At 35.3% G+C, this 27,090-nt stretch overlaps 4 protein-coding genes and 1 pseudogene across 4 annotated transcripts; 4 read left to right on the top strand and 1 right to left on the bottom strand.

Moving 5' to 3' along the window:
* On the top strand, positions 1-1,280 carry LOC110626693. The gene is made up of 2 exons (XM_021772772.2): positions 1-991; positions 1,082-1,280. Exons 1-2 carry the CDS (start codon positions 146-148, stop codon positions 1,193-1,195), a joined length of 960 nt encoding a protein of 319 aa, XP_021628464.1. The 5' UTR covers positions 1-145; the 3' UTR covers positions 1,196-1,280.
* Positions 1,281-10,135: 8,855 nt separating this feature from the next.
* Positions 10,136-12,270, top strand: LOC110613553. The gene is made up of 2 exons (XM_021754749.2): positions 10,136-10,554; positions 11,072-12,270. The coding sequence occupies exons 1-2, from the start codon at positions 10,222-10,224 to the stop codon at positions 12,173-12,175; spliced, it is 1,437 nt and encodes a 478-aa protein (XP_021610441.1). The 5' UTR covers positions 10,136-10,221; the 3' UTR covers positions 12,176-12,270.
* A 299-nt stretch (positions 12,271-12,569) lies between these two features.
* LOC110613560 (protein LIFEGUARD 4) lies at positions 12,570-14,631 on the bottom strand. Its single transcript, XM_021754760.2, has 4 exons — positions 14,146-14,631; positions 13,932-14,045; positions 13,102-13,259; positions 12,570-13,013 (listed from the first exon to the last, which is right to left on the bottom strand). Exons 1-4 carry the CDS (start codon positions 14,393-14,395, stop codon positions 12,807-12,809), a joined length of 729 nt encoding a protein of 242 aa, XP_021610452.1. The 5' UTR covers positions 14,396-14,631; the 3' UTR covers positions 12,570-12,806.
* Positions 14,632-18,739: 4,108 nt separating this feature from the next.
* LOC110626942 (chlorophyllase-1) lies at positions 18,740-20,165 on the top strand. Its single transcript, XM_021773139.2, has 2 exons — positions 18,740-19,078; positions 19,181-20,165. Exons 1-2 carry the CDS (start codon positions 18,782-18,784, stop codon positions 19,889-19,891), a joined length of 1,008 nt encoding a protein of 335 aa, XP_021628831.1. The 5' UTR covers positions 18,740-18,781; the 3' UTR covers positions 19,892-20,165.
* Positions 20,166-20,950: 785 nt separating this feature from the next.
* On the top strand, positions 20,951-21,662 carry LOC110610644 (annotated as a pseudogene).
* Positions 21,663-27,090: the final 5,428 nt, after the last annotated feature.

Raw genomic sequence — 27,090 nt, 5'->3', positions numbered from 1 at the left:
TATTCAATTTTTTTTTAATTTAGCATATTGAACTATATGCTATTAATTTAAGTTACTAACTATTTTTTTGTTGTAGGGACTCGTTGATGCTGTCAAAAATATATTTCCCAATGCATCTCATAGAGTTTATTGCAGGCATTTATACATGAATTTCAAGAAAGAGTTCCCTGGACTCATGCTCAGAGATGATTTTTGGAATGCTGCAAAGAGTACTCATTCTTATGAGTTTTGGCTTCACATGAAGAATTTGAAGCCCAAGCGAGATCAAAAGTCATATGACTGGTTGATCAACATACCATTCAGTCAATGGACTAGACATGTATTCTGGCCTGAAGCTAAGTGTGACAATTACACTAACAACATGACCGAATCATTCAATGCATGGATAGTGAAATTGAGAGGTTTGCCTATTATCAATATTATTGAATCTATTAGGCAGAAATGTATGGTTAGGTTGCATAGAAGATTTGCTAAAGCTCAAACATGGGAAGGGATAGTTACACCAAGAACAAAGAAAGTATTGAATAAAATCATTACTGCCAATAGGTTTCTTAAGTTGCTCCCTGGTAGAAATGAAGAGTATGAGGTTCATGAGGGTCCATGTAGGTTTGCTGTTAGTTTAGCTAAAAGGACATGCAGTTGTGGATGGTGGGATATAAGTGGTTTACCATGCAAGCATGCTGCTAGAGCAATTGCATATGTTAGGGGCAATATTGAAGAGTTTTGCCATGAATATTACACTGTGCAGTGCTATTCAAGAGCTTATGCAGGTGCCATACATCTTGTTCCTCAAACTGAGCTTGAACCTGATAATGAACACCCATCAATGTTGCCACCTCTTTTGAGGAGGCAACCAGGAAGGCCAAGGAAGGCTAGAAAGAGAGATGAGAGTGAACCATCAGCAAGAGGAAGGAGGACAGCAACTGTCACTTGTGCTAGGTGCTTACAAACAGGCCACAATAAGAGAACTTGTCAATATGCTGCTATTGGGGTAACTATACCTTTGTTTGCTTGCATATAATGAATTTATTTTAACCTTTTTTAACCTTTTTAACCTTTTTATGTATTTCTCTAATTGTAGGCAAATATGACTGCAAGTCAAAAGAAGAGAAAACACACTACTGCATCAGGTGCGGGGACTTCAAGAGGGGTTAATACTAATCAAGTGGGATCAAGTGATGGACCAACTATCTAAAGGAGCCTTTGGAATATCAAATGATTCTTTTTGAGAATGTTGTTAGTTGATGGGATATAATTTGTACATTTTGGGAAAACATGTATTTTGGGGCATTGGATTGAGCTTTTTGTATATTTGGAAATATTGTAAATCTGTGCACAGATTCTTTTTTGAGAGTTTATCATAGATATTGGTACAGTGCTACAGATATTGGCATTACTTGATCATTAAAATGGCAGTAATAGATGTATGACATTGTAATGATCAAGTCTGATTTTGTAATGTAACAGCCCGGAAACCGATACCCCTCTGTAACGGCCCGAACCGCCACCGGCGCTAGGATCCAGATCGGCTTAAGGCCGCCGGGACCCGTAGCAAGCCAAACATACAAACTATTACCTGGTCAAATCCCATACATGATTAAAACTTATCCATAAAAACATGAAAGCTGTACATCTGATGAACCCAAACCTGACCTGTGCATGTATCCAGACATGAAACATACATCATAAAATCATAAAACCTCCACTGGAGTCCTCATCATATACTCCAATGGGGTAACATTACATGCCTCAAGTTTGGTTCTCAACTCAACATATAACATAGGCATAACCATGCATTAACAGGGACTAACCAGTCTATAGGGCCAAGCACACTTTAATCCATAAACATAACTCTACTATCAGTTACATACATTATCTCAAATTACCTTACATAACTTATAATACATGTCCACTCTAACATACTAAACATAAACATAAACATAAACTATACTATTACAACATGCATATCTTAGCCTTGACTTTACCCTGCAGCCTCTGGACTCTGACTTAAACCTGCAACACTGGGGTTAGGGGAAAGGGATGAGCTAAGAAGCCCAGTGAGTAGAAACAGAGAAAACAGTTCATTAATTATGATTTTATTTTACTAAAAACATTTGCTTTAATTCCTCCATTTTTAGGTATATTATTATTCATTTAACTTCTTCTTTCTTTCTTATTCATGCTTTCATGAAATGCGTCATAACACAGAGAAATCACATAATCTTGTCCGTCTCGGGGCTTATGCAAGATTTACTCCCCACGGACCCTGGTTTCTGAGAGTCTGACTTTTTGCATGCATCTTTCCTCTCAGAGGATGGACATGACATCAAAAATCCCTCTGTCGGTGCCCGGCTCCCCCATAGGAGCTCACAAAGGCCTGTAACATACATGACATGGTGTCTGGTCCACTGAGAGCTCACATGGACTTTCCTACAGGTACTTGTCCGGCTCTCAAAAGACTAAGACAAGACTCATGACAGATATGGGCTATTGAAGTCGCCTCGGTCCACCCTACCTCAACATCAACATGAAATAATGCAATGCAACATATTCGTGAACTAGTGCAATCAACCTACTATACATAATCATGATGCATGCTCATGCTTTAGGCATTAGATTTTGTGCATAAAAGATTAAGTTTAGTTCTACTCACCTCCTGGCAGACGCTGACTGACTCTGCAACTGCTAGCACTACTGGCCTCCTCGGTCCCTCGGGTCCGATCCTACACAGGTGGACTCGAATGAGGTGCCAAACATACTCTATACAACTCATAAACATACCCCCAAAAACCCCTCTAAACATCACTTAAACATGCAGGGAAAACGCTCAAGAAAAGGCTGGACAGGGCACTTTCGGCGGCACCTTCGGCGGCCGAAAGTCCCCTCCAGAGACGAAACTCGGGCAGGTTCGGCGGCACCTTCGGCGGCCGAAAGTCCCAGACAGAACCGAAACTCCACTTTCGGGGGCAGGCTTCGGCAGCCGAAACTGCCTTCACAAGAGGGTTCGGCGGCCGAAAGTCACTTCGGCGGCCGAACCTGAGCTTCTGCCAAAGGGCAGAAACTCGGCTCCTCATGCACATTTGCTCCCCAACACCTCAAATCATGCATAAACTTGTTTCTACACATGCATACACATCATACATCACACCTAGGGGTCTCAAACTATAATATACCCCAACTACAACACTTCAAACAACACATTTCCAACATACATTGGGTATAAAACCCACATAAACCTAAACATGCATATCTACCCAAACTCAACCATCAAACTCTATAAAACTTACTTAAAACTTCATTAAACATAAGGAAAAGCAAAGATCCACACTAACCTCTTGGAGATCGAGGGTTGGTGTGACCCGAACCTTGGAGATGTGGAGGAAACTAGCTCCGGGGTCTCCAAGCTCCAAATCCTTGATCCAAGCTTAAAACTCTTCAAAGCACAAGGGTGGAAATCATGAAAAACTTGAGAGATGGGTAGAGAAAACACGAAAACGACCAAAGGAAGGCATAAACTCACCTGAGCTCGAGAATGGGGAGAAAACTCATCCATTTCCGATCTGAGGGCCCTTTATAGGTGGCCTGGTCGAAGACCTTCGGCAGCCTAACGTGCCCCCTAAACTCATGCATGTTCGGCGGCCGAACTTGACTTTCGGCGGCCGAACCTTGGCTCGTTTAAACAAGACTTTCGGAGGCCAAAGGCACACCCGAACCCAAACCATGTTCGGCGGCCGAACATCACTTTCGGCGGCCGAACCTGGCAGACTCCTCCTTGGTCTTTTCTCTTCAAAACTCGATTCTTTTTCAATTAAAACCATTGAAATCATTATAAAAAAAACAGTTAGAAAATACATTTTACCCTTCTAGAGAGATCCAACACCCTATATTCCGCCGGAGGGCAGGAATTCCGATGCCGGATTCTAGCCGGGTATTACATTCTTCCCCCCTTACAGAACATTCGTCCCCGAATGTTCCTCAACTACTCATGCATAAAAACATAACATAAGAACATATCATCGTACATACACATCAAGCAAGCAAGACCTCTAAACTTTCTCCTAAAAGAGACACGGCATTGCCGGAGTCAAAACTCCCGGTTCTCCTAAGAACACTCCTCAAGCTGGGGTGATTCTACAGAACCTCTCCATCTGAATCTCCTTGTCCCAAAGCTAACTAACTGATGTGTCCATGATCCACAATAGCTGCTCAACTCAGGTGAGATCCCTTGGGACCTCCACCTCTAGTTCCTCAAGAACCCTACTTGGATCTGACACGAACTTTCATAAAGTGGAACGTGGAAATCTGAATGGATTCTCTCCCTTATGAATCATCCTTCGCAAAGGAGACACCTCAAGCAATACCTCAACCTCCTCCTGAAACTCCTCCTGCTTCCACTGCGCTACTCTGATCTTCTCTTCTGATCCGCAAGGATCCATCCTTCTTTTCCACAAAAACCGGCACTAGAACACCCCAAGGAGAGTGACTAGGTCGGATGAAACTCCCATCTACTAACTCCTGCAGTTGCTCCTCCAACTCAAAACTCTGCAGGTGCCAACCTGTAGGGAAGGATAGAAATGGTTCTGGGTCCAGACACCACTCCTATTCCAAGCTCTAACTCCCTAACAGATGGTAAACCTGACAGCTCGCCTGGGAATACATCCACGACTTCTCTCTCTAACTACTACTATCACTGAGGCTGGTTCCCGACCCAACTACTAACTCTCCAGCAAGAACTAGAACCCTCTGACAACCCCTCCTACGCACCCTATGAGCCTGACAGGCTGACATCAAACTTCTAGGCAACCTACACTGTCCCCTCCAAAGACTACCTCTGACCCATCCTGTCCTCTGAACCTGGCCACCCAGTCTCTACGGACCAAGGTAGCACCTCAAGTAGAAACCCAATCCATTCCGAGAGTGATGTCTGAACATTCAAGTCCAAGACCTCAAAATCGGGTGGATGGATTCTACCCTCAGTTGACACCTGAACTGAACCGGCAGACTGACTCTGCCTCAGATGGATCACACTTGGGTCCACTGACCCTAAGAGAACACTCTAGCCTAGAAGTTATCAACCCAACCCCTCGACGACTCTTTAGAGTAACTAAGGAAAGAGAAATACCTAGGTTCACAAAAGCATGCACATCAGAACATCAAAGTGAGCGTACCTGACACCACCGTGTTCGATGTGTCTGCCTCCTGCTGAGCCTGGACGAAGATCCGAACCGGAGCTAACGGACCTCCTCTAAGGGAACCTGCTGAAGAAGAGGCTGCCCCTCTCCTTCTGCCTCGACCACTAGCCTGAAACATGGTTTGAGCTGCTGGCTGAGTCGCTCCACCTGAAGCTGCCCGTTGAGACTGAGCTGACCGGAGCGCATTAGGACACTCACGTGCCATGTGCCCCTCCTGTCTGCATCTAAAACACACTGTCGTCCCAGCCAGACAAACTCCCTGGTGTGTCTTACCACACCTCCTGCAACGAGTTGCACCCGAACCAGAGCTCGAACCACCAAAACCCAGACTGGCCTTCAAATTCTGCCAAAACTTCTTCTGCGACTTCCTGAGACCTCTCTTCCATTTCTTACCTCTCGTGGCAGCTGTACTCAGAGTGGAGGGATCAATCCCTCCTGAACCTGAAATCCTAGAATCCTGAGTCTGAGCATCCTCCTGAGAATCTCCCATACCTTCTTTAGGCACTCTGACTCCCATACTGACATCCCTTCTCTGAACATCTGACTCTACTTCCCTCATACTAGCTGACATCCTTCTTGGAGCCATCGCTTCTCTGCTTGCATCAAAAGACCTTCCAGGGTCCCTTGATGTTTCCCATCTGCTAACTCCCCATGACTGCGCTCTTGGCAGAGCAGGGGGAAAGGTGTCCAAACCTTCCCTCTCAGATGGAACTCCAGTCGATTCCACAGATCGACGAGCACCTCGCATTCTGGCTCCTCTGAAGAACAACACACGAGCATACAATCAATCATGAGCATCATACGGTCCATGTGGAAACACATGAACCTACATACATGTCATACATACATACATAGCATATCATGCATAACATTAATGCACATGCATAAAATCATGGCATTACACATCATCATCAAGACAGGACTCAACATCCTATCCTAGTGGACATGATTCTACTCTTGATCTTTCTTATTGTGCTTGCCCTTCTATGACCTCTAAGCCAACCTCTTTCCGATGTGCGAGACACCGTACTCTCGAGGCCCAAAGCTCTGATACCATTCTGTAACAGCCCGGAAACCGATACCCCTCTGTAACGGCCCGAACCGCCACCGGCGCTAGGATCCAGATCGGCTTAAGGCCGCCGGGACCCGTAGCAAGCCAAACATACAAACTATTACCTGGTCAAATCCCATACATGATTAAAACTTATCCATAAAAACATGAAAGCTGTACATCTGATGAACCCAAACCTGACCTGTGCATGTATCCAGACATGAAACATACATCATAAAATCATAAAACCTCCACTGGAGTCCTCATCATATACTCCAATGGGGTAACATTACATGCCTCAAGTTTGGTTCTCAACTCAACATATAACATAGGCATAACCATGCATTAACAGGGACTAACCAGTCTATAGGGCCAAGCACACTTTAATCCATAAACATAACTCTACTATCAGTTACATACATTATCTCAAATTACCTTACATAACTTATAATACATGTCCACTCTAACATACTAAACATAAACATAAACATAAACTATACTATTACAACATGCATATCTTAGCCTTGACTTTACCCTGCAGCCTCTGGACTCTGACTTAAACCTGCAACACTGGGGTTAGGGGAAAGGGATGAGCTAAGAAGCCCAGTGAGTAGAAACAGAGAAAACAGTTCATTAATTATGATTTTATTTTACTAAAAACATTTGCTTTAATTCCTCCATTTTTAGGTATATTATTATTCATTTAACTTCTTCTTTCTTTCTTATTCATGCTTTCATGAAATGCGTCATAACACAGAGAAATCACATAATCTTGTCCGTCTCGGGGCTTATGCAAGATTTACTCCCCACGGACCCTGGTTTCTGAGAGTCTGACTTTTTGCATGCATCTTTCCTCTCAGAGGATGGACATGACATCAAAAATCCCTCTGTCGGTGCCCGGCTCCCCCATAGGAGCTCACAAAGGCCTGTAACATACATGACATGGTGTCTGGTCCACTGAGAGCTCACATGGACTTTCCTACAGGTACTTGTCCGGCTCTCAAAAGACTAAGACAAGACTCATGACAGATATGGGCTATTGAAGTCGCCTCGGTCCACCCTACCTCAACATCAACATGAAATAATGCAATGCAACATATTCGTGAACTAGTGCAATCAACCTACTATACATAATCATGATGCATGCTCATGCTTTAGGCATTAGATTTTGTGCATAAAAGATTAAGTTTAGTTCTACTCACCTCCTGGCAGACGCTGACTGACTCTGCAACTGCTAGCACTACTGGCCTCCTCGGTCCCTCGGGTCCGATCCTACACAGGTGGACTCGAATGAGGTGCCAAACATACTCTATACAACTCATAAACATACCCCCAAAAACCCCTCTAAACATCACTTAAACATGCAGGGAAAACGCTCAAGAAAAGGCTGGACAGGGCACTTTCGGCGGCACCTTCGGCGGCCGAAAGTCCCCTCCAGAGACGAAACTCGGGCAGGTTCGGCGGCACCTTCGGCGGCCGAAAGTCCCAGACAGAACCGAAACTCCACTTTCGGGGGCAGGCTTCGGCAGCCGAAACTGCCTTCACAAGAGGGTTCGGCGGCCGAAAGTCACTTCGGCGGCCGAACCTGAGCTTCTGCCAAAGGGCAGAAACTCGGCTCCTCATGCACATTTGCTCCCCAACACCTCAAATCATGCATAAACTTGTTTCTACACATGCATACACATCATACATCACACCTAGGGGTCTCAAACTATAATATACCCCAACTACAACACTTCAAACAACACATTTCCAACATACATTGGGTATAAAACCCACATAAACCTAAACATGCATATCTACCCAAACTCAACCATCAAACTCTATAAAACTTACTTAAAACTTCATTAAACATAAGGAAAAGCAAAGATCCACACTAACCTCTTGGAGATCGAGGGTTGGTGTGACCCGAACCTTGGAGATGTGGAGGAAACTAGCTCCGGGGTCTCCAAGCTCCAAATCCTTGATCCAAGCTTAAAACTCTTCAAAGCACAAGGGTGGAAATCATGAAAAACTTGAGAGATGGGTAGAGAAAACACGAAAACGACCAAAGGAAGGCATAAACTCACCTGAGCTCGAGAATGGGGAGAAAACTCATCCATTTCCGATCTGAGGGCCCTTTATAGGTGGCCTGGTCGAAGACCTTCGGCAGCCTAACGTGCCCCCTAAACTCATGCATGTTCGGCGGCCGAACTTGACTTTCGGCGGCCGAACCTTGGCTCGTTTAAACAAGACTTTCGGAGGCCAAAGGCACACCCGAACCCAAACCATGTTCGGCGGCCGAACATCACTTTCGGCGGCCGAACCTGGCAGACTCCTCCTTGGTCTTTTCTCTTCAAAACTCGATTCTTTTTCAATTAAAACCATTGAAATCATTATAAAAAAAACAGTTAGAAAATACATTTTACCCTTCTAGAGAGATCCAACACCCTATATTCCGCCGGAGGGCAGGAATTCCGATGCCGGATTCTAGCCGGGTATTACATGTAAAGTCTCATTTTGTAATACATATTTGAACAAAAAGGACATATTAATGAAGTTATGCCTTTAATTTCATTTGCTCAGCTCCAATTTTATTCATTTAGCATTTATAAAATTTGTTTGTACTTGATATTAAGTTACAGTTGGATAAATGTAACATTATCATCACTCTTCTATTACTTTTAATTTTACAACTTCTAAGTCCATCTATTTAAGTATTTAAAATTTCTCCGTCCTTTAAGTTTTAACGTTTACAATTTTTTAGTCCTTATATATTAAATTTCAAAACTATTAGGTCCTCCAGTTTTGAATCAGTACAACTGTTTGGTCCTTCATTTTAACCATTCACTTACAAGAAACTAACATGCTAAAATTCCACTCATCTAACTTAGATAAATAGTACAGAATTCATTCATACATAAAGAACATACTACAATCTGGTTCAAAATAACTTCTATCTTCTGCAGCTTTATATAATGCATCTAAACAACTTTTTATGGTGTTTTTACAGCAAACACTATCAAGAGTAACAATATAATTATTATACAATTCTTCATCTGGTTCAAAATAGCTTCAATCTTTTGCAGCTTTACATGTAATTTTTTGGTCTCTTCATTAATCTTCAGCAACTCTTCTTTAATCTCTGCAATCGTTCTTGATAAGTTGGCCTTAAATACCTCTAACCCTTCACCTATACTGTTTGATGTTGGAGAGTTCACATTTGTTGGAATGCACCACCCAAGAAATGACTCACATTTGTTATCTTGACAGTAATAATACAGCTTGTTTGGATTACTAGCAGATTCAGATATGCGAACCCCCGCTCTTTTTCCATAGCAGCAATTCACATTCATGTAACCACCATCCCAGCTTCCCATCGATCCGCTGATGCCAGACATTCTCGCGAAGATAGAATGAATCCTTTAGGTGCTTAATCGTCGGCTATTATGAACGAAACGGAGGTGGGATCCTTTCAGTGCTTGATCAATGTTGAAGATAGTCTGCCGAGAGATGATGGAGTATGCTGAAAAGGGTAAAATTAGAGGTGAGAGAGTAAAGGGAGGATTGTCTGCTGAGAGATGATGAGAGGTTGCTTCTAGGGTTGTAATCGGACTGTTATGGCAAACTCACCCATACATTTCTGCTTAATAGGGATTGAAAATGGTAAAATTGGATTTTTAAAATATTCTCTCCTTTTCATCTTATTTTTAAGGGAAAAGAGGGTAATAGTGGATGGAAGGACTGATTTGTTAACGTTTTGATTATATAAGAACGTTTTAATAGATTTTTGAAAATACAGGGACTGACTTATTAATAATAGCAATATCTAAGGACTAAATCGTAAATTACCCTTAATAAATTAAAGTTAGATAAAAATATTTTCAATTATGTTTGGGGACTCAGGCTGGGCCTGAACAGGTCTTTATAGGCGGTCCGCCCAATGAACGGGGTTAATAAAGAGACGTTCGAATTGGCAATTGGTTTCCGTAAAGCTCAATGCAAAGGGCAGTTCGGGGGAAACAAAAAACACATAGAGCAGGGATGGAGCAGGTGCAGGTATTAGAGCTCTATGAAGTTCGTTACTCTGATTTGATGCTACTCTCTTCATCTTCAACTTCGAATCATAGCGACTCGTTATCATCACCAGAAGAAGAACTAGCAAGACTGCAAACCATAAGGACATCCATCATTGAAACCCTGGGCCCTAAAGGCCCAGGTCTCCTTTCCATCGTTGGTGTCCCTAACGCTCTTCTTCTTCGCCACAACCTCCTCCCTCTTGCTCGCAAGCTAGCTCTTCTCGATCACGATTGCCGCAAACGCCTTCTCAAGGTTGTTCATTTTTATATCAATTTCAACTCTCTTTCCTGGTTTTCTGGAACGGGACTATGGAATCAGATCACAGCGTGTTTAATGCTTTTAAATTTTTCTTATTACTTTTGTTGCTTTAAGTGCGTCTGTTTCCCTAAAAAGAATGGCTTATGTTTCTAGTATTTTGAGTTTTGATTCGTATGATTGCAGAATCTGGTTCTCTCGTGATAGGATTCTATGTTTTAATTGAAACTTACAGAATTTCTTTTTTTTCTTGCTAAGGTAGAAATGAAACTTACGGATTCAGTAAAGCTGTTTTTGCATTAATTTGGCTAATGTATTTACTTGTCTTTTGCATTGCAATGGACGAGAGATTTTTGCCGCTGAACTTCCTGCTGAGCTAAGTAGTAATAAGTTGATTGTGAAGGATGATTGGATGTGTTGGGACTGACAATGTTATCAACTTGCATGTTTGGATTTCATAGTCATTATGTTTCAACTGCCTCAATTTTTTATTTTTTATTTTGGTGATGTCCAGGAGCACAATTTGGGGAGTGATGTTTCTCTGAAGAATCCTGATAGAAATGTGTCCTCTTTTGCAATGCAACTCAAATATGCAGAAGCTCTGGAATCTAGTTCCAGTAAGCCAAGTCATGACACCCATTTACACTTGAATTTAGAACCAACTCATCTGGATGTTAATGAAGTGAGAAAATTTCAGGAAGATGAATTTAAAAGTCTCGGAGATTCGTTTAAAGATCTAGGATATTTCATGATGGAGCTGGGGCTTCGTCTTGCCCAAATATGTGATGAGTTCATCGGTGGCCAAGAGTTGGAACGAAGCTTATTAGAATCTGGCACTGCAAAAGGGCGCCTCATACATTATCATTCAATTCTAGATAAACATTTCATGAGACAAAATGGAAGAAGGAAGGGACCCACCAAAAAGCAGGCCAATTCCATAAAGGACCAAGCTCACTGTTTAATAAGTGAGCAAAAACAAATACGTGGTTCCAACTTTGTTACAGATGGCGATAATGCTAGATCATGTGGAAATGATATGAATTTATGGCAGCAATGGCATTATGATTATGGTATCTTTACAATTTTGACAGCGCCTATGTTTCTTGTGCCCTCCTATTTAGCAGAAAATATGGGGACAGATCAATCTTCACCATCATTTGATGAAGAATGCCCTTATCCCAATGGCTATTCGTACTTGCAAATCTTTGATCCCAGCAAGAATGATGTACTCATGGTCAAGACCTCTCCAGAAAGTTTCATCATTCAGGTTGGGGAATCAGCTGATATTTTATCAAAAGGAAAGATTCGTTCAACCCTTCATTGTGTACGAAGACCAGTGAATTTTGAAAATGTAAGCAGAGAAACTTTTGTTGTCTTCCTGCAACCTGCGTGGAGCAAAACCTTCTCAATCTCAGAATACACCACGGAACACAGTGTGTCTGTTGGTAATTTATGTGATGAGGGAATAGAGCATGGGCTAAATGAATTTGCTCAAGATATTCATAAAATTGTACCACCACTTTCATCGCGGTTGAAGGATGGAATGACTTTCGCAGAATTCTCACGTGAAACTACCAAGCAGTATTATGGTGGCAGTGGTTTACAATCCAACCGATAGCTCCTCATATACGCATATATATATATATTTTTTGCTGTACAATGTTATTTTGGTAGGATTTTGTTACAACTCACCAAGTAATTCTTTCAACCAAATTGTGTCAAAATATTTCCTCGTCTGTGTTTCCAAAGTAGAAACATCCAGCCATTTTGAACCCTACTTGTGATTTGGTATATACAGACTCCATCAGTGGCTTGGATCATGTTTCATGCATCATAAAGATTAGGGAAAGCAGTAGCAAAACGAAACGACGTGGTGGAAAATACCGTTCACTTCTCCCACTGCAACCAGCCAAACATTTAGCACGCAAATTTGCATCATTGACAAATAACTAGAATGGTAGAGATGCCACCCAACTATTTCATACTGTAATTTATTAAATTTAAATAAAAATATTGAAATTGAAATTGAAATTTTACTTGATTAAATCGTATAAATTATAAATTATAGTGCAAGTGTAAATTCAGCTGCCAACTATTTATAATACAATCAACAGAATTTCTCAGAACTTTGGCACTTCTTTCAAAGTTACAAGGTTCCGCTGGGAGGGAGGAAACTTATCGTCGCATTTACAAATTGATAATAATCTCTCCTAATAACGGATAACACGCACAGAACTTGTACAATAATCTTAGCTCTCAGCAGCCCTGAATAGGGTGAGCAACGAGAGGAAGAGATTAATGACATCCAAATACAAACTCACAGAAGCCCAAATGTACTCGTCATATGAGTAACGCTTGATTAAGTTGTCCGTGTCGTATATAATGTACCCACAGAAGATTATTGAAGCCAGACACCCATAGATCATGACAGAAATTCTGCCCAACGGAAAAAGAATCTGCGTCCACAAAGATGAAAATAACCATTAGAAAAATTCAACACAAAGATTACATTCCAAAGGACAGAATGTTGAACAATAACTGTACCTGGATCAAAGCAAACACCATGAGAACAAGGACAGCACCAAACAAAAACGGGCCAAGAAAGTTGAAATCATGGCCTCTCCTTGCTGCCCAGAATGTGTATAGAGTAAGACTCAGGACCACTACAGTTGTCAAAATAACTGATTCCAGAATAACCTTCCCTGTTGCCAAATGAAACAGCATTCAATTTCATAAAGTTAGAAATAATAGGTTGAGAGAAGATTGTCCAAAAGGATGCTCAAAATTATGAGAATATAACAGAATCGTAAAACACAAATCATATCAGCAGAAGCAGCAAGGCAATTGTTTACCAACCAGGACAACAAACGAAAGGAACAATATATATACTGACTTTCATATACTGGATTACAATTTAGAAATTAAGCTCAGCAGAACTTTTTTGAAACCTTGAGACAGACAAGTATTAGTTATTGAATGGCATCAGAAAATTTGAAATTAATCAAGAAAAAACTTTTCTCAATTATGAGGGGCTCGCAATCTTTTAGCAGCCATTTTCACATAAGCACCACGGCCATTGGCCATGCTTACTGGACTTCAGGCAAGGATAGAATTTGAATACTACAAGAATTTGAAAAATCTCTCTAGCACACTGAACCTAGAATAGCTACAAGATGGGTTCCTTTCAATCGCTAGTACCAAAGAAATGACAAAGAAATGACAAAGAAATATAATTTAAAAAAAAATCGAACAATGGCCAAAATTGCTTCTAAATCTCGCCAATTATCAAATTAAAAAACAATTAAACAAAAATAAATAAATTAGAAAATTAAAGAAAACGAAACGAGCAAAAACAAACTGAAAAGTAATGTTACCGCTGGTGAAAGCACAAGTTAATCCGACAGCGAAAGAAAGAGAGATAGTAAAAATCCCAAGAAGAAGATAATTCACCGGATGCTTCTGGTGGTAGTAGTACAATGGGCATAAAGCTGGAAGAATTGCCAAAGAAAATTAAGCGTGAAAATCCAGAGCAAGAAAAAAAGACAAGGCAAAAACAAATAAAAGAAATTCAAGAACACGCAATTATACCAACAAAAGGAGTAATAATGAGGACTATGTAGAGTGCCAGGCCGGTCCCTGTACTAACAAAGAAATTCGCAATCGGATGGACAGAAACCACGACGGAGGCAACTGCGATTGTCGCCAGCAACTGGAAGGATAGGATTGAATAGACTTTCCTAATGAATGCCCACCGGAGCTGCGGGCTCTCCAGCATCATCGGATAAAGAGGTCTGGTGCCGGCCTCCACGTCACTCTTTCGGTACGGCTGGGCCCACATCTTGCTTACTTGAGAAGAACACCAATGTAAATGATGAAATGGGAAGGAGAGTTTTATCAGGGTTTTGATTATGATTGGGGAATGAAGGCGAAGAAGAGAGGTAACGCAATCACGCACGCTGGGCGGTTTCGATTCCAGGAGAGAGATGAAGATGCGTCGCGAATATATATTCCGTGCGGAAGGGGGTCATAGGCGAAACGTGGAAGGTTGGGGAAGAGACAAGTGGAGTGTGATGAGTCTAGACTTCTCGAGGAGTTGCTAGGGCCGACTTACTGGGCTTCATTTTAGCAATTTATCCTTCTGGATTCGCCGTACGCTTCCTTTCAAGCAAGTTCTTTAGTTACTTGATTTCCCCACCTCACCTAATCATCAATCTCAAGGCTAAAACGGTCCAATTTTTGTAATAAAAAAAATCGAATAAAATCTTAGAACTAAATTATAAATTTCATTTTATTTTAATTAAAATTTACTTTTGATTTTATATTAAAACTCACAATAACATTATATACAAAGGAATGAAGGAAAGGGGGAATAATAAAGCATTTAAAATGATAATAAATTTTTAATTATTATATTCATATATTTAATTTGATAATAAATGTCTATGTGTGAATTTGTGAAATCTCAGATTTTATTCTCTTAATTCTCAATTTTTAATTAAAAAATAAATTTTAACTATTAAATCAAAATTAGTTGAATAATTTTAATATTAAATTATCTCAATTAATTAGTTGGAGGGTTTGTTCCACTCAAAATTTGTTCAAAGCTTTAATCAAGTATTTGGTTTAAAGCCTATTTTTGCTTATAGTTAAAATCTTGAAAAAATATAAATTTATAAACTATTTACGTTTCGAAGTTAGGTTCATTGAATCCATTAACCCTTTGTATAGGATGCAGTTTTTTAAGATAATGAAAGAATTTATAAAGTTAAAAATTTTTAATTTGTATTTAAGAGAGAATGTAAACTTTTTTTAAAGTAAGGTTATCTGCGATTTTTAAAAATTTTCAAAAACTTCAAATTTTAACCATCAATTTAATGGGTTGATAATGTTTTATTTTAAAAAAACCTTCAAATACCTCTCTCAAATAATGAAAATTTATTAACATTTAAAAATCATTAAAAAAATCTTTATATTACAAAACTATTCTTTAAAAAATTTTATTTTGGTGTAACTCTTTTAAAAATTGGCAAAACTTACAGGGTTCCGCCCATAGATTACAAGGCCCAAGCTTCAACAAGAAAAGAAAAAGCCCTAAAACAACCCAATTGGATGAAATGAAAAGTCCATGTTATTCCATATTTTATAAAAATAGTAATTAAATAGTAATATTATTTCTTATATAATAAATTTATTATTTTATTCACTGCCTTGTTGATAATTTTTGTTTTTTTTTTTATTATCTCAAAATTATTATTTATTTTTTAAATTATAATAATATATAAATTAATTATTATAATTCTATTTAATTTAATTTTTTTTAATTTTAAAATACCTTTTAATATTTAATAAAAAATATATTTAATAGAAATATAATTAAAAAGTTAATAAAAAAAATTATATTTCTTAATATGTGTGAATAAATAGAGTGAATATAAATTATAGGATCGAAAGAGTATTATTTTACGGCACATTTATTTAATTACTTTACTATATCAAAGTTTATCTTACTTTTTAAGAAGTTAATTGGCTAAGTGATTTAGTAAATTATTATAACTTTTTCAAATCTATAATTAAAAATAACGATATCATTAGATATAAATTAAGCTATTTTACTAAAGCAAGTGACATTAGGAGAGATTCTATCTTATTCCTAACTAGCTAGAGGATGTGTCAGTATTACTCTAAACTACTAATAATTGAATTATAAAAAAATTTAAATAAAAAAATAGATATATTCAGAAGTAAAGTAGATAGTGTAATTAAAAAATTTAAATAAAAAAATAAATATATTCAGAAATAAAGTACAATATAATTAATAAATTGAAAATGAGTCACTTTCGAGAGGTGTTTAAAGTTTTTTAAAAATTTGATATATTTATTTAGGTGAAAAAGACTTTTAAAAATTCGACATATTTATTTAGGTGAAAAAGACTTTTAAAAATTAAAAATATAATTTAATAGATTAATTTATAAATATTAAAAGTTTAAAAATTAAATGAAAGTACAGTAAAAATGTGAATATAAAAAATTTAAAAGAAAATTTGAATTTTAATACTTTATTTGTCCACCCCTTGCACCTAAATTCTTCATATGTTATCAGTAAATTTTATTTTTTATTAAAATATATATATATATAATTTAATTAAATTAACAAAATAAATTATTAATAATGTTAATTATTAAAATTGTAATATTTTATTTTAGGCCGTATTGGCTAATTAAATATAAATTTATGGATTTTCATATTTATAGCTAATTAAAACTAAAACTTTTAGTTTTATATAAAAATAAAATGTATTTTTTAAATTTATCGTAACTATATTATTTTTTTAAATTATATTTAATTATATTTAAATTAGTTTATATAATATACTACGTGATATTTAAATTAATTTACATGATATACCACGTGTTATTATTTTTATTACAAAAATAAATTAATTAATTTGAATTAAAATTTTAAATCCTTTCAAATGAAATTTTTATTTAAATAAGAGAAAATTAAATATTTTAATTATATAATTTAAAAATTTTACATAATTAAAATTTTAAAATCATAATTAAAGTTTAATTTCAATTGCTTATGTGATACAAATAATGACATCCAGTATATCAAATAAAATTATTTAAAATTAATTTAAAAAATTCTAAAATTATAACAAATAAAAAAATTGAGAATTTTTAATTAAAAATTTTAACAACAAATATAAAAAACCGCAAAACATGTTATGTTAGGTGTTTTAAGATGACAATTAATAGAGGTGGTCTGACTGGCAAAGTTAACTTTTGTACGATTTTATATTAAATAAAAAATAAAAAATTAAATCAGATTATATTAAATAAAAAATTTTATATTTAAATTAAATCAGATTTCTAATTAAATTAAATTAATTATTCAATTTTAACAATTAACCATATTCATTAACTAAATTAACATAAAGTACCAAATTATATTTTTTTTTACAATTTATATTTACTAATTAAATTTCTAACTACCAACTAGGTTTTTTTAAATATTATTTAAAAATAAAAATAAAAAATTTGACTTAAAAATAAAATAAATTAAGTGTAGCTTACCAAGTTGGTTATTGCTTTGAATAAATATGTACATGTTTTTGTTTCTATTATTGGCCTACTCAGCAGTCCAACTTTTAAAATATGAAAAATAATTTTATCTTTTGAAAAAGAAAAAAAATTATTTTTTTAAAATGATTTATTTTTATTAATTAAGAAAATATTTTTTATTAATTAAATATTTTTAATATTAAAAAATATAAAAAATGTTTTTGTTTCTATTATTGGCCTACTCAGCAGTCCAACATTTTATATTTTTTTTCCATCTTTTTTCAGAACAATTTATTCCGTGCTTGCCCTTAACATGTTTATATGTTTATTATAATAAATTCTCTGAAGCATCCGTGTGGTGTTGGTCAACAACGGCTTTGTTCCTTCTAATCCTGTTGGCGGCTTACGAGCACATGTCCCATATTAAAGGTGTGATACACTAATGTTTAAATAAATAATGTAAAAAGTTAAAATTTAATAAATTTAAAACTTCATTTATTTTATAAAAAATATATATATATATTTTTGATGTTTAAAATATTTAAAAATTTTAATTAATAAAAAATTATTTTTTCAATCAAAATAAAAAATAAGCCATTTAAAAAAAATGACTTTCGTTTTTTAAAAAAAAATTAATTTGTCATACTTTTAAACTTTTATTTAGATTTCTCTATATAAATTTATTAATAAATTTATTTTTTAAATTCAAATTAAATAATAAAAAATAAATTATATCATTAAAAATATTTTATATGGAAAATATTTTTTTATAAAAATATTTTTTAAATATATATTTTTTTTAAATAAAATGAATCTTAAATTAAAATTTAACTTCTATATAAATATGGCTTAAAAATAACTTCTATATAAATAAGTAGTTTTTATTTTATGTTGAAATGGTACACATGAGGATTCAACGATTTTTCCGTACAAGTTTCTATTCTCATCTTCAACAAGGATGGTTAGATTCAAGTGAAATTACAAGGAAAAGTCCAATTACAAACAGGCCCATATACGTACAAAAAAGCATTCAAGTTACACATTGCAGGATCTCCTCAGTCTAAAAACTATAAATTTCCCAGTATTAGATGTGATTTCTCATCCATTTATCCAACCATCTCCTCTTTTCTCTTCTATTTCTTTCTGTCTCACACGCAGAATGGCAAAGCTTCTGGCAATAACCTTGTTGTTAACACTGCTGGCATCCCTGTTGAAAGCTGAGTCTGATTCAGGAACAGTTGGTTCTTTTCAGAAAGGAAAATTTTCCACAACATATTATCAAGTGGAGGAATCAGACCCTACTTCACCTCCAAAACCTTTGTTAATTGTTACCCCAATTATACAGGGAACGTACCCTGTCGTCTTGTTTCTCCATGGCACCTGCCTCAGTAATTCTTTCTACACTGACCTCCTCCAACATGTATCCTCGCATGGATATATAGTTGTTGCTCCTCAGGTATATATATATGCATACTTTTTCATTCAATACTCTGCTATAATGTATATATTTCTTTGAAGGATACTTACGTTTTTTATTCCATATGATGTTTATTCACAGTTGTACTCTTGCTTGATAAACGGAGTGATACCTGTGCTTCCAATAAGTGGACCTGCAGAACTGGAGCTTGCAGCACAAGTTTCAAACTGGTCACCCTCAGGTCTCCAGATTGTGCTTCCTGAAAATGTTAATGGGGACCTAAACAAGCTGTCCGTTAGCGGCCACAGTAGAGGTGGAAAGACAGCGTTTGCACTTGCACTTGGATATGCCAACACACCCCTTGAAGTGAAAATTTCAGCACTAGCAGGCATAGACCCTGTCGAAGGGGCGAGAGAAAACAGCCCTACTCAGCCAAGGATTCTCACATATGTCCCTCGATCTCTTAACATATCGATCCCCGTAACAGTTATTGGTACTGGGTTGGGTAATCAGCCAGTGTGCTGGCTAGTGTGTCCTGCTTGTGCACCGGATAAAATGAATCATCAGGAGTTTTTCAATGAGTGCAAAGCTCCTGCTGGCCATTTTGTTACTGCAGACTACGGACATATGGACATGTTAAATGACAATATAGACGTAGTAGGGAGATTGACAAGTTCTTTGTGCAAGAGTAGTATGAAACCAAAGGAACCCATGAGAAGAACTGTAGGGGGCATCGTTGTGGCGTTTTTGAAGGCTTATTTTGAAGGTGAAAGCAGAGACTACATGAGCATCGTGCAAGCACCTTCTGTTGCTCCTGTGAAGCTCGCTCCGGTCCAATTTACTGAAGAATAAAAAACCAGGCCCAAGTTCATCGCCTGTATATATTAATGCATGCTTCTCCTCAACTCAAACATGAAATTTGTGTTCATTCTTGTATCCCTTGTTTGTTTTAATTACTTGCATTTCCCATGGCTGATGTGTTATTAATAGGCTACGGCTGGATGGCAAATGGCCTTCCAGAGATCTCTACTAAAGCACATCTAGATCCACCGGCGGTCCAAGAACCTTGTGGAGGTCTTTTGGCCTCATATTGTCTAGTTTATGTCTATTGTTGAGCATCCAAGTTCCATTTCCATCATATAATTATAATTTAGAAAAATTACTATTTGTTCCTGAAAATTCATTAATTAATATTTTAATTTTAAAAAATATATTAAAATATTTTTAAAATTTTAAAAAATATACTAATTAATTTTTTTTATTAATTTTAACTATTAAATATTAAAAAAATATAAAATAAATGACTAACTAGTAAATTTTTATAAAATCGATGATAAATAGTGAATTTTTTTTAGCTATAAAAATTAAATAGTAAAATAATTAATAGTTAAAATTAATAAAATAACTAATTAATATATTATTTAAAATCTTAAAAATATTTTAATATAATTTTTAAAATTAAAAGAGTAATTAATAAGTTTTACTATAATATAAATACTAAATAGTAATTTTTCTTATAACTATAATTATTATAACATATATAAAAGTTGCCAAATTTAAAAAAATATGCTTATTGGTCCTGAAAAAATTTTGAGATAATATAATAAAAACATAACGGTCAAATTTAATATTAAATTTAAATATTAAATCTACAATAATAAAAAAATTCACAAATAAAATTTTTAATGGATACAAAATTTTTTAAAATTTAAATTCATTTTACAACCGTTTCTTCATATAACCTGCCTAGAAAACTATTTCCACAGTGACCTCCTTCAACATATCGCTTCTCATGGACTTATAGTTGTTGCTCCTCAGATACTTTTCTTTTTTCTCTAACCTTTTCTAACTATCCAATATGTATGTGTACAAATCTTATTATTAATAGATTTTCTATAGCTATATTCTTGTATGAAATGGTTGATACCCAGATTGCCGATAGAGATTAAGTTCGCAGCAAAGTGGGGAATTGGTTAATTTCAGCATTACAACATGTGCTGCCCGCAAATATTGCTTGGAACCAAGACAAGTTTGCTCTTGAAGGCCACAGTAGAGGTGGGAAGATGGCATTTGCACTCGCACTCGCACTTGAATACACTAAGACACCTCTAAAAGTGAACATCTCAGCACTAGTAGGTTTAGACCCAGTTGAAGGTAGTAAATTAGGATGCCTTATTGATCCTAAAATTCTCACGTATGTTCCTCATTCTTTTAACATATCGATTCCGACCACCGTTATTGGAACTGGATTGGTAATAAATCGATATGCAAGGTGTGTCCTGCTTGTGCTCTAAACTCGTGGAGTTTTACAACGAGGGCAAAGCACCTACTAGCCATTTTGTGACCACAGATTATGGTCACATGGACATATTAGATGATTCTCAATGGGATCCATTGGCGTTTATAGAGAATGCTATGTGCAAGAAGTGTACGGATCCTAGGGATCAGATGAGGAGGACCGTTGGTGGCCTTATTGTTTCATTTTGAAAGCCTATCTCCAAGATGATAAAGGGGACTTCTTGACCATTTGCAGGAGCCTTCTGTTGCTCCTGCAAAGCTGGATCCTGTCCAATTTATGGATGAACAAATTTCTTGGCCTTTAATATCTCTTGATAACATATAAAGAACGGTTTTTCACCAAAAAAGATTAGTAATTTACTTTAAAATTATTTATGTATTATTGAAAAAATAGAGAAAGAAGAGATAGAAAGAGAAAAGGAAAAAGGGAATGGTGGAGTCAGGAGCAGCGCTGTTGGCAAGGAAGGCTTTATCTTTATTGTTTCTCTTACTTGTTTATTTTTCCATTATTTTCTTTATTTTAATTTAATTTTATCCTTCTCCTTTTTGGTGCCTCTGATCAAGAAGCGTTTTTTTTGCTGTGGTTATTCCTCACCATGATGGATTGAAAATACTTTTTTTTATTTATTTTTTTTGTCATGTTTTTTTGCATATCCTTATTCTCCTTTCAGAGGGGTATGTTCGATTTGAATTTAGTGGAGGTAGGTGGCTCCGCTGAACTCTCTGGTGTTTTTATGTGTTGTAGTGTTGTTTCGGGTTGCTTCAAGGTGTCTTCTTTGACATTTCTCCGATTTTCTTATGCTGCATGTTTATTTATTGTGTCTTGAGAACGAAGTTCTCTGCTTGTTGTTGCTTGGCCCGCGGTTGGCTAGATTTTTTGCAGTCAGCAACGCTAATACAGTGGCGATGGCGGAGGCTTTGGCATGTTTGGCATGTAAGTGTCGATTTATGTGGGTGGGTGGATCATACATGGATTTTGCTCTGTATTTTTTGGGCTGGTTATTTTCATTTTGAAATGTGGGTTATTTTGGTAGGTTATGTTGTTTTGTGAATTGAGTACTAGATGGTTTATTTATGTTGGGATGCTTCTTGGACTGATAGATACCTCAAATTCTCTTGCAATTAACATATGATTTTGTTAAATGTAATATCATTTACATTGTTAAAAAAAATAATACAGAAAAAATCTTAATCGAGTATAATAATAATAAATATTTTTTTTGCAATAATTATTTTAATTTTTTAAGAAAGTTCAACCTGGAATATAGTTTTACATTTGAAAAGGTCAAATTGAAATTTCTGTTCATTCTTTTATCTTTCCTTATGTTACATGCATTTCCCATGGCCATGTTATTAATGGGCTGCAGCTGGACGTCTAATGGGCTTGTGGAGCTCTTTTGGGGTCATCTAGTCTAGCTTCTTTTTGAATAAAATTAAATTAAGTGTATAATATTTAGATAATTTTTAATTTAAAATATTTTTCAAAATACTCTCAACAAATTAATCATAATAGATAATAAAATTTAATTACTGAAATTGCTGTGGTATAATGATATCAAATCAATTTTGTAATCCCTAATTCTACCTAAATTTAATTACTGTTTTACTTTGTTACAAACATTAATTACAAATTAAATTATATATTACTCTAAGATTAGGTCAGATCGGTGCCTAAAAATATACAAATTCATTTGTAATCCCTAATTCTACCTAATTTCGATATGGGTCATATTACAATTTGGTGTTTTTTTTTTTTTTTTTGGGTGTAAAACAGCTCAATGCAAGGTATCCTTGAGAAATTAGAGCTGAAAGAAAAGATACTTTTGAAAAAGAAAACGTTTTATATCATATAAACGATTCCTTGATTTTTCGTGGTTTAAATTGTGAAATGTGGAAAAAATATTAATGGGAATATAAGAAAAGAGAGTTGACAGAAGAAATTCTATCTGAAAGCATGTGTGTCATTGCCAACCACTCATGCAAAGTTACAAGACTCTCTTTTTCTCAAGTGAAATTTATATTTAAAAATGAAATTTTAAATTGATTAACTGTTGAGCACTCGTGAGTGGTGAAATTGATAAGAGTAGGCCAATGGAAGTTCATGAGCCATGTGAGGAAGGTAGGGCATCCAATCCATCGTCAAGGACCCATAACTGGGCTGGAGGAGGCTTTTTAAATTCATGAGATTGATGAGGTGACAAAAGTCAAATTATTAATCAAGTGGAAAATGATATGCTTGCTGGTCCCTCTCTGATTAGGGAGGTGGCCGAGTCTAAACTCACCAAATGGCTAAAGTATTTTTTGGACATCGGACACCAATAAAATATTTTTCATAAGCTATTGATACTTTTTGACTCAAAGATAGGTGTAACTTGTAAGGAATAAAGTAAGGATAATTTATGAGTTATCAAATATTGCATATGTAATGTTTAACTACATGTTGTAGTCTTGTAATATAATTTATTTACATCATTTGTGTGCAATCATTCTTTACCTCTTCAGATAAGCGATGATCATCTTTTTTTATATTGTTTAGAGGTGGGTTTAGTTTCTCCTTTATCTCCAATGAGTTTTATGAATAAATAATGAATTTATTTTATTTTTTCATTTTGTTTTGTTTCGCCATATTTGAGTTTTCATGAATTGTTTAAGGTGAATTTGATTTTTCTTGTTATTTTTTATTTATTTATTATGCGATGGTTGATTTGCATGCAGATGAATTTTGATATTTTAGATTTTCTGATCCTTGCATATTTTGAGGGAGTCTACGTCAAAAAATTATTATTTTGAAAATCTTATATGTGAATTTCTTCTCTTCACCTGTGAGCTTCAATATGTTTTAGATCTATTTCAATTAAATAATAGCATTTTTTTTTAGGTAAACTGTAATTTAGTCCTTTTGATTCAGTAAAATATAATATTTTATCCCTCTATTTTAAAAAACATTCAATTTAGTCACTGTGATTTTTAAAAACTATGTCATTGGTTCCTCCTGTTAGATTTTCAGTTAAATCATCGTTAATTTTAATTTAAAGACTAAAATATCCATAACAGCTTCTTCTACTCCTGACCTCACCTACTTCCTCCCAAATGGCCACTTGTAGGTCCACTACTAAAATACAACATTTCTACTCCTGACCTCACTCGCTTTATAACTTGTAGGTCCACCACCAAGCGAACCCCCATTGCGAAATCCTCTACTTCATCCATTGATGACTCCTCTTCTTCCAATCGGAGCTCCTCTGCTTCGTCCACCACAGCTTTTTCTCTAATACTTTCCACACTTTCTCGACATCAATGGCTCCCATATATCTTTTATAGCTTCTGTTTCTAATTCAAAAATCCATCTGAAATGATGACACAACACTGTTTGGCGATGACATTGCTACTCCTTCCGCATTCTCCGCTAATAATTTGTTCACATCAGACCCTCTGTCTGATCCAACCCGATTCAAACACCATTATAACGTTAAGAACAAAAAGTACCCGCAAGTTATAAAGCGAAATATGCAAAACTCAGATCTTCAACACCATAGCAAAGCTGTGATGCGTTAAAAATCACAGAATAAAAAGGAGAAAAGAATTTCACCTCAGAATCACTAATTTGATATTGGACAACAGATACAGAGCGTCGCCTCCTTGAATTATTATCGGAATTAACCCGTCTCCTGACATAGCCATTTTGACCACTAGCTTTCCCTTCACCAACTCACGAACCGTGCCTCGACACAGACCTCCCTCTTCTCTGCGACACACTGACTTTATCCCCAAAGCTGACATCATCAATTCTCGAATAAGAACGGCCTCGATCACCAAAATCGAAGAACTGAATAGCGAGATCATCGAGAGTAACATCCGGGAAACCCGATCCCCTAACAGTGTTGATGAACCTCCCTCTTGGAAGGGGCGCGTCGCCAGATAAGTGATCCCCTGACGGGGGCAAAGGCCGGGAGAAACAGCTAAGGCTCTGAGAGCGGCGTTGAGCCGAGGAGCTCCGATTGGAAGAAGAGGAGTCATCAGTGGACGAAGTAGAGGATTTCGCAATGGGAGTTCGCTTGGTGGTGGACCTGAATGCCGAAGTGACCATTTGGGAGGAAGCAGGTGAGGTGAGGAGTAGAAGAAACTGTTATGAGTATTTTAGTATTTTAATTAAAATTAACGGTGATTTAACTGAAAATCTAACGGGAGGTACCAATGTCATAGTTTTTAAAAATTACAGTGACTAAATTGAATGTTTTTTAAAACAGAGGAACGAAAGGTTGTATTTCACTAAATCAGAGGGACTAAATTATAATTTACACTTTTTTTTTTTTTTAAATACCGAGACTTTATGAATTTTTTAATTTTTCCCTTGGATGGCTGATCCTCAAGACTGTCTGATGGCCAACAAGCTCCTTTCGGTGTCCTCTCTAGTCCATAAGAAGATCATTGTTGTTCTTTTCTTATTATGACTGCTATCATTCATGACTTCAGGGTGCAGCTAGCTTGTGGATTGCACGTGCTTTGATTTTATTGTTTTTGGCAACCTCTCTTGTATTCGACAGCGGCGGCGATAATGCTCTATCCCCTCAGTAAATTAAGATTAGGTTATGGGCTTAGATTATTTTCTTGCAGGCCGTGAACCAATTATTTAGACTATTTTTTTTTTTTTTTTTAATTTTTATTGTGGTTTGGGCTCTAAAGCTCTTATATGTAACTAGTTTGTATTTAAATCTTATTATTTTTTAATACATCTAATATTTTTTAAAAAATTTAAATAATAAATTTTCTAATATAATATTTAAATAATAAATATAATTTCATATTATAACTCATTCGAACTAGTTGCCATATTTAAGCAAACATAACTTACATCACTTAATATATATAAATAAATTATTATATATATTAGATTAATAGGATATACAAGAGAAAATGAGAGAGAATAGAGATAGAAAAGAGTGGAGAGTTTTATTTGTTATAAAAGGGTAATTTGGACATAAAAATAAATTTTCACAGCTTTAACTAAAAAAGTAACGGTAAGAATAATAAAAATTAACGAATGTTTTTTTTTATTAAGTAAATCAAATTATAGAAATATTTTAATATAATTTTAAAAATATAAAAATATTTTAATTAATTAAGTCGTGGCAGTAATTGTCCTATATATTATAAATATATATACATTGAATATATATTTAATAATTTACTGCACGTTATTTTCAAAAAAAAAATATTGCATATTTACGCTCTATTTATTTTGCAAAAAATAATTTATATTTAAAAAATATCTTTTGATGAAAAATATTTTTTGACAGATAATTTATTTTTATTATTTAATTTTAATTTAAAAAATAAAATTTATTAATAAATTTATATATTGAGATTTTAATAAAAATTTTAAAATATGAAAAATAATTTTATCTTTTTTAAAAAGAAAAAAAATTATTTTTTTAAAATGATATATTTTTATTAATTAAGAAAATATTTTTTATTAATTAAATATTTTTAATATTTTTAATATTAAAAAATATAAAAAATATTTTTCACGAGACTTAAAGACATAAATTTCAACTGGTTAATAATTGAATGGAGGCCACTTTATCAATTATTGATATGTAAATTACACAATTTTCCATCCATAGGCTCAAAATTTATTTATTTTTAAAACACACAACCCATCAGCAAAGCTGGAGAAGCAGCCGCTCATTCTATTAGATCACATGATTTACTAAACAGTACAAATATTTGAAATAATTAATAATTTTTTTAAT

Source organism: Manihot esculenta, chromosome 1 (assembly GCF_001659605.2).
Source record: "Manihot esculenta cultivar AM560-2 chromosome 1, M.esculenta_v8, whole genome shotgun sequence".
Lineage (NCBI taxonomy): Eukaryota > Viridiplantae > Streptophyta > Magnoliopsida > Malpighiales > Euphorbiaceae > Manihot > Manihot esculenta.
The sequence above is the reverse complement of the archived record's forward strand: the minus strand, read 5'-3'. Positions and strand labels throughout refer to the sequence as shown.

Bases quoted from the DNA above. Each gene is read 5' to 3' on its own strand.
- LOC110613553 (XM_021754749.2), top strand. From the start codon at position 10,222: ATGCAAAGGGCAGTTCGGGGGAAACAAAAAACACATAGAGCAGGGATG. The intron at 10,555-11,071 runs GTTGTTCATTTT...GGTGATGTCCAG, and splicing joins GCCGCAAACGCCTTCTCAAG to GAGCACAATTTGGGGAGTGA.
- LOC110626942 (XM_021773139.2), top strand. From the start codon at position 18,782: ATGGCAAAGCTTCTGGCAATAACCTTGTTGTTAACACTGCTGGCATCC. The intron at 19,079-19,180 runs GTATATATATAT...GTTTATTCACAG, and splicing joins ATATAGTTGTTGCTCCTCAG to TTGTACTCTTGCTTGATAAA.
- LOC110626693 (XM_021772772.2), top strand. From the start codon at position 146: ATGAATTTCAAGAAAGAGTTCCCTGGACTCATGCTCAGAGATGATTTT. The intron at 992-1,081 runs GTAACTATACCT...CTCTAATTGTAG, and splicing joins GTCAATATGCTGCTATTGGG to GCAAATATGACTGCAAGTCA.
- LOC110613560 (XM_021754760.2), bottom strand. From the start codon at position 14,395: ATGTGGGCCCAGCCGTACCGAAAGAGTGACGTGGAGGCCGGCACCAGA. The intron at 14,046-14,145 runs GTATAATTGCGT...CAATTCTTCCAG, and splicing joins CATTATTACTCCTTTTGTTG to CTTTATGCCCATTGTACTAC. The intron at 13,014-13,101 runs GTACAGTTATTG...TTGTGGACGCAG, and splicing joins TGGTGTTTGCTTTGATCCAG to ATTCTTTTTCCGTTGGGCAG.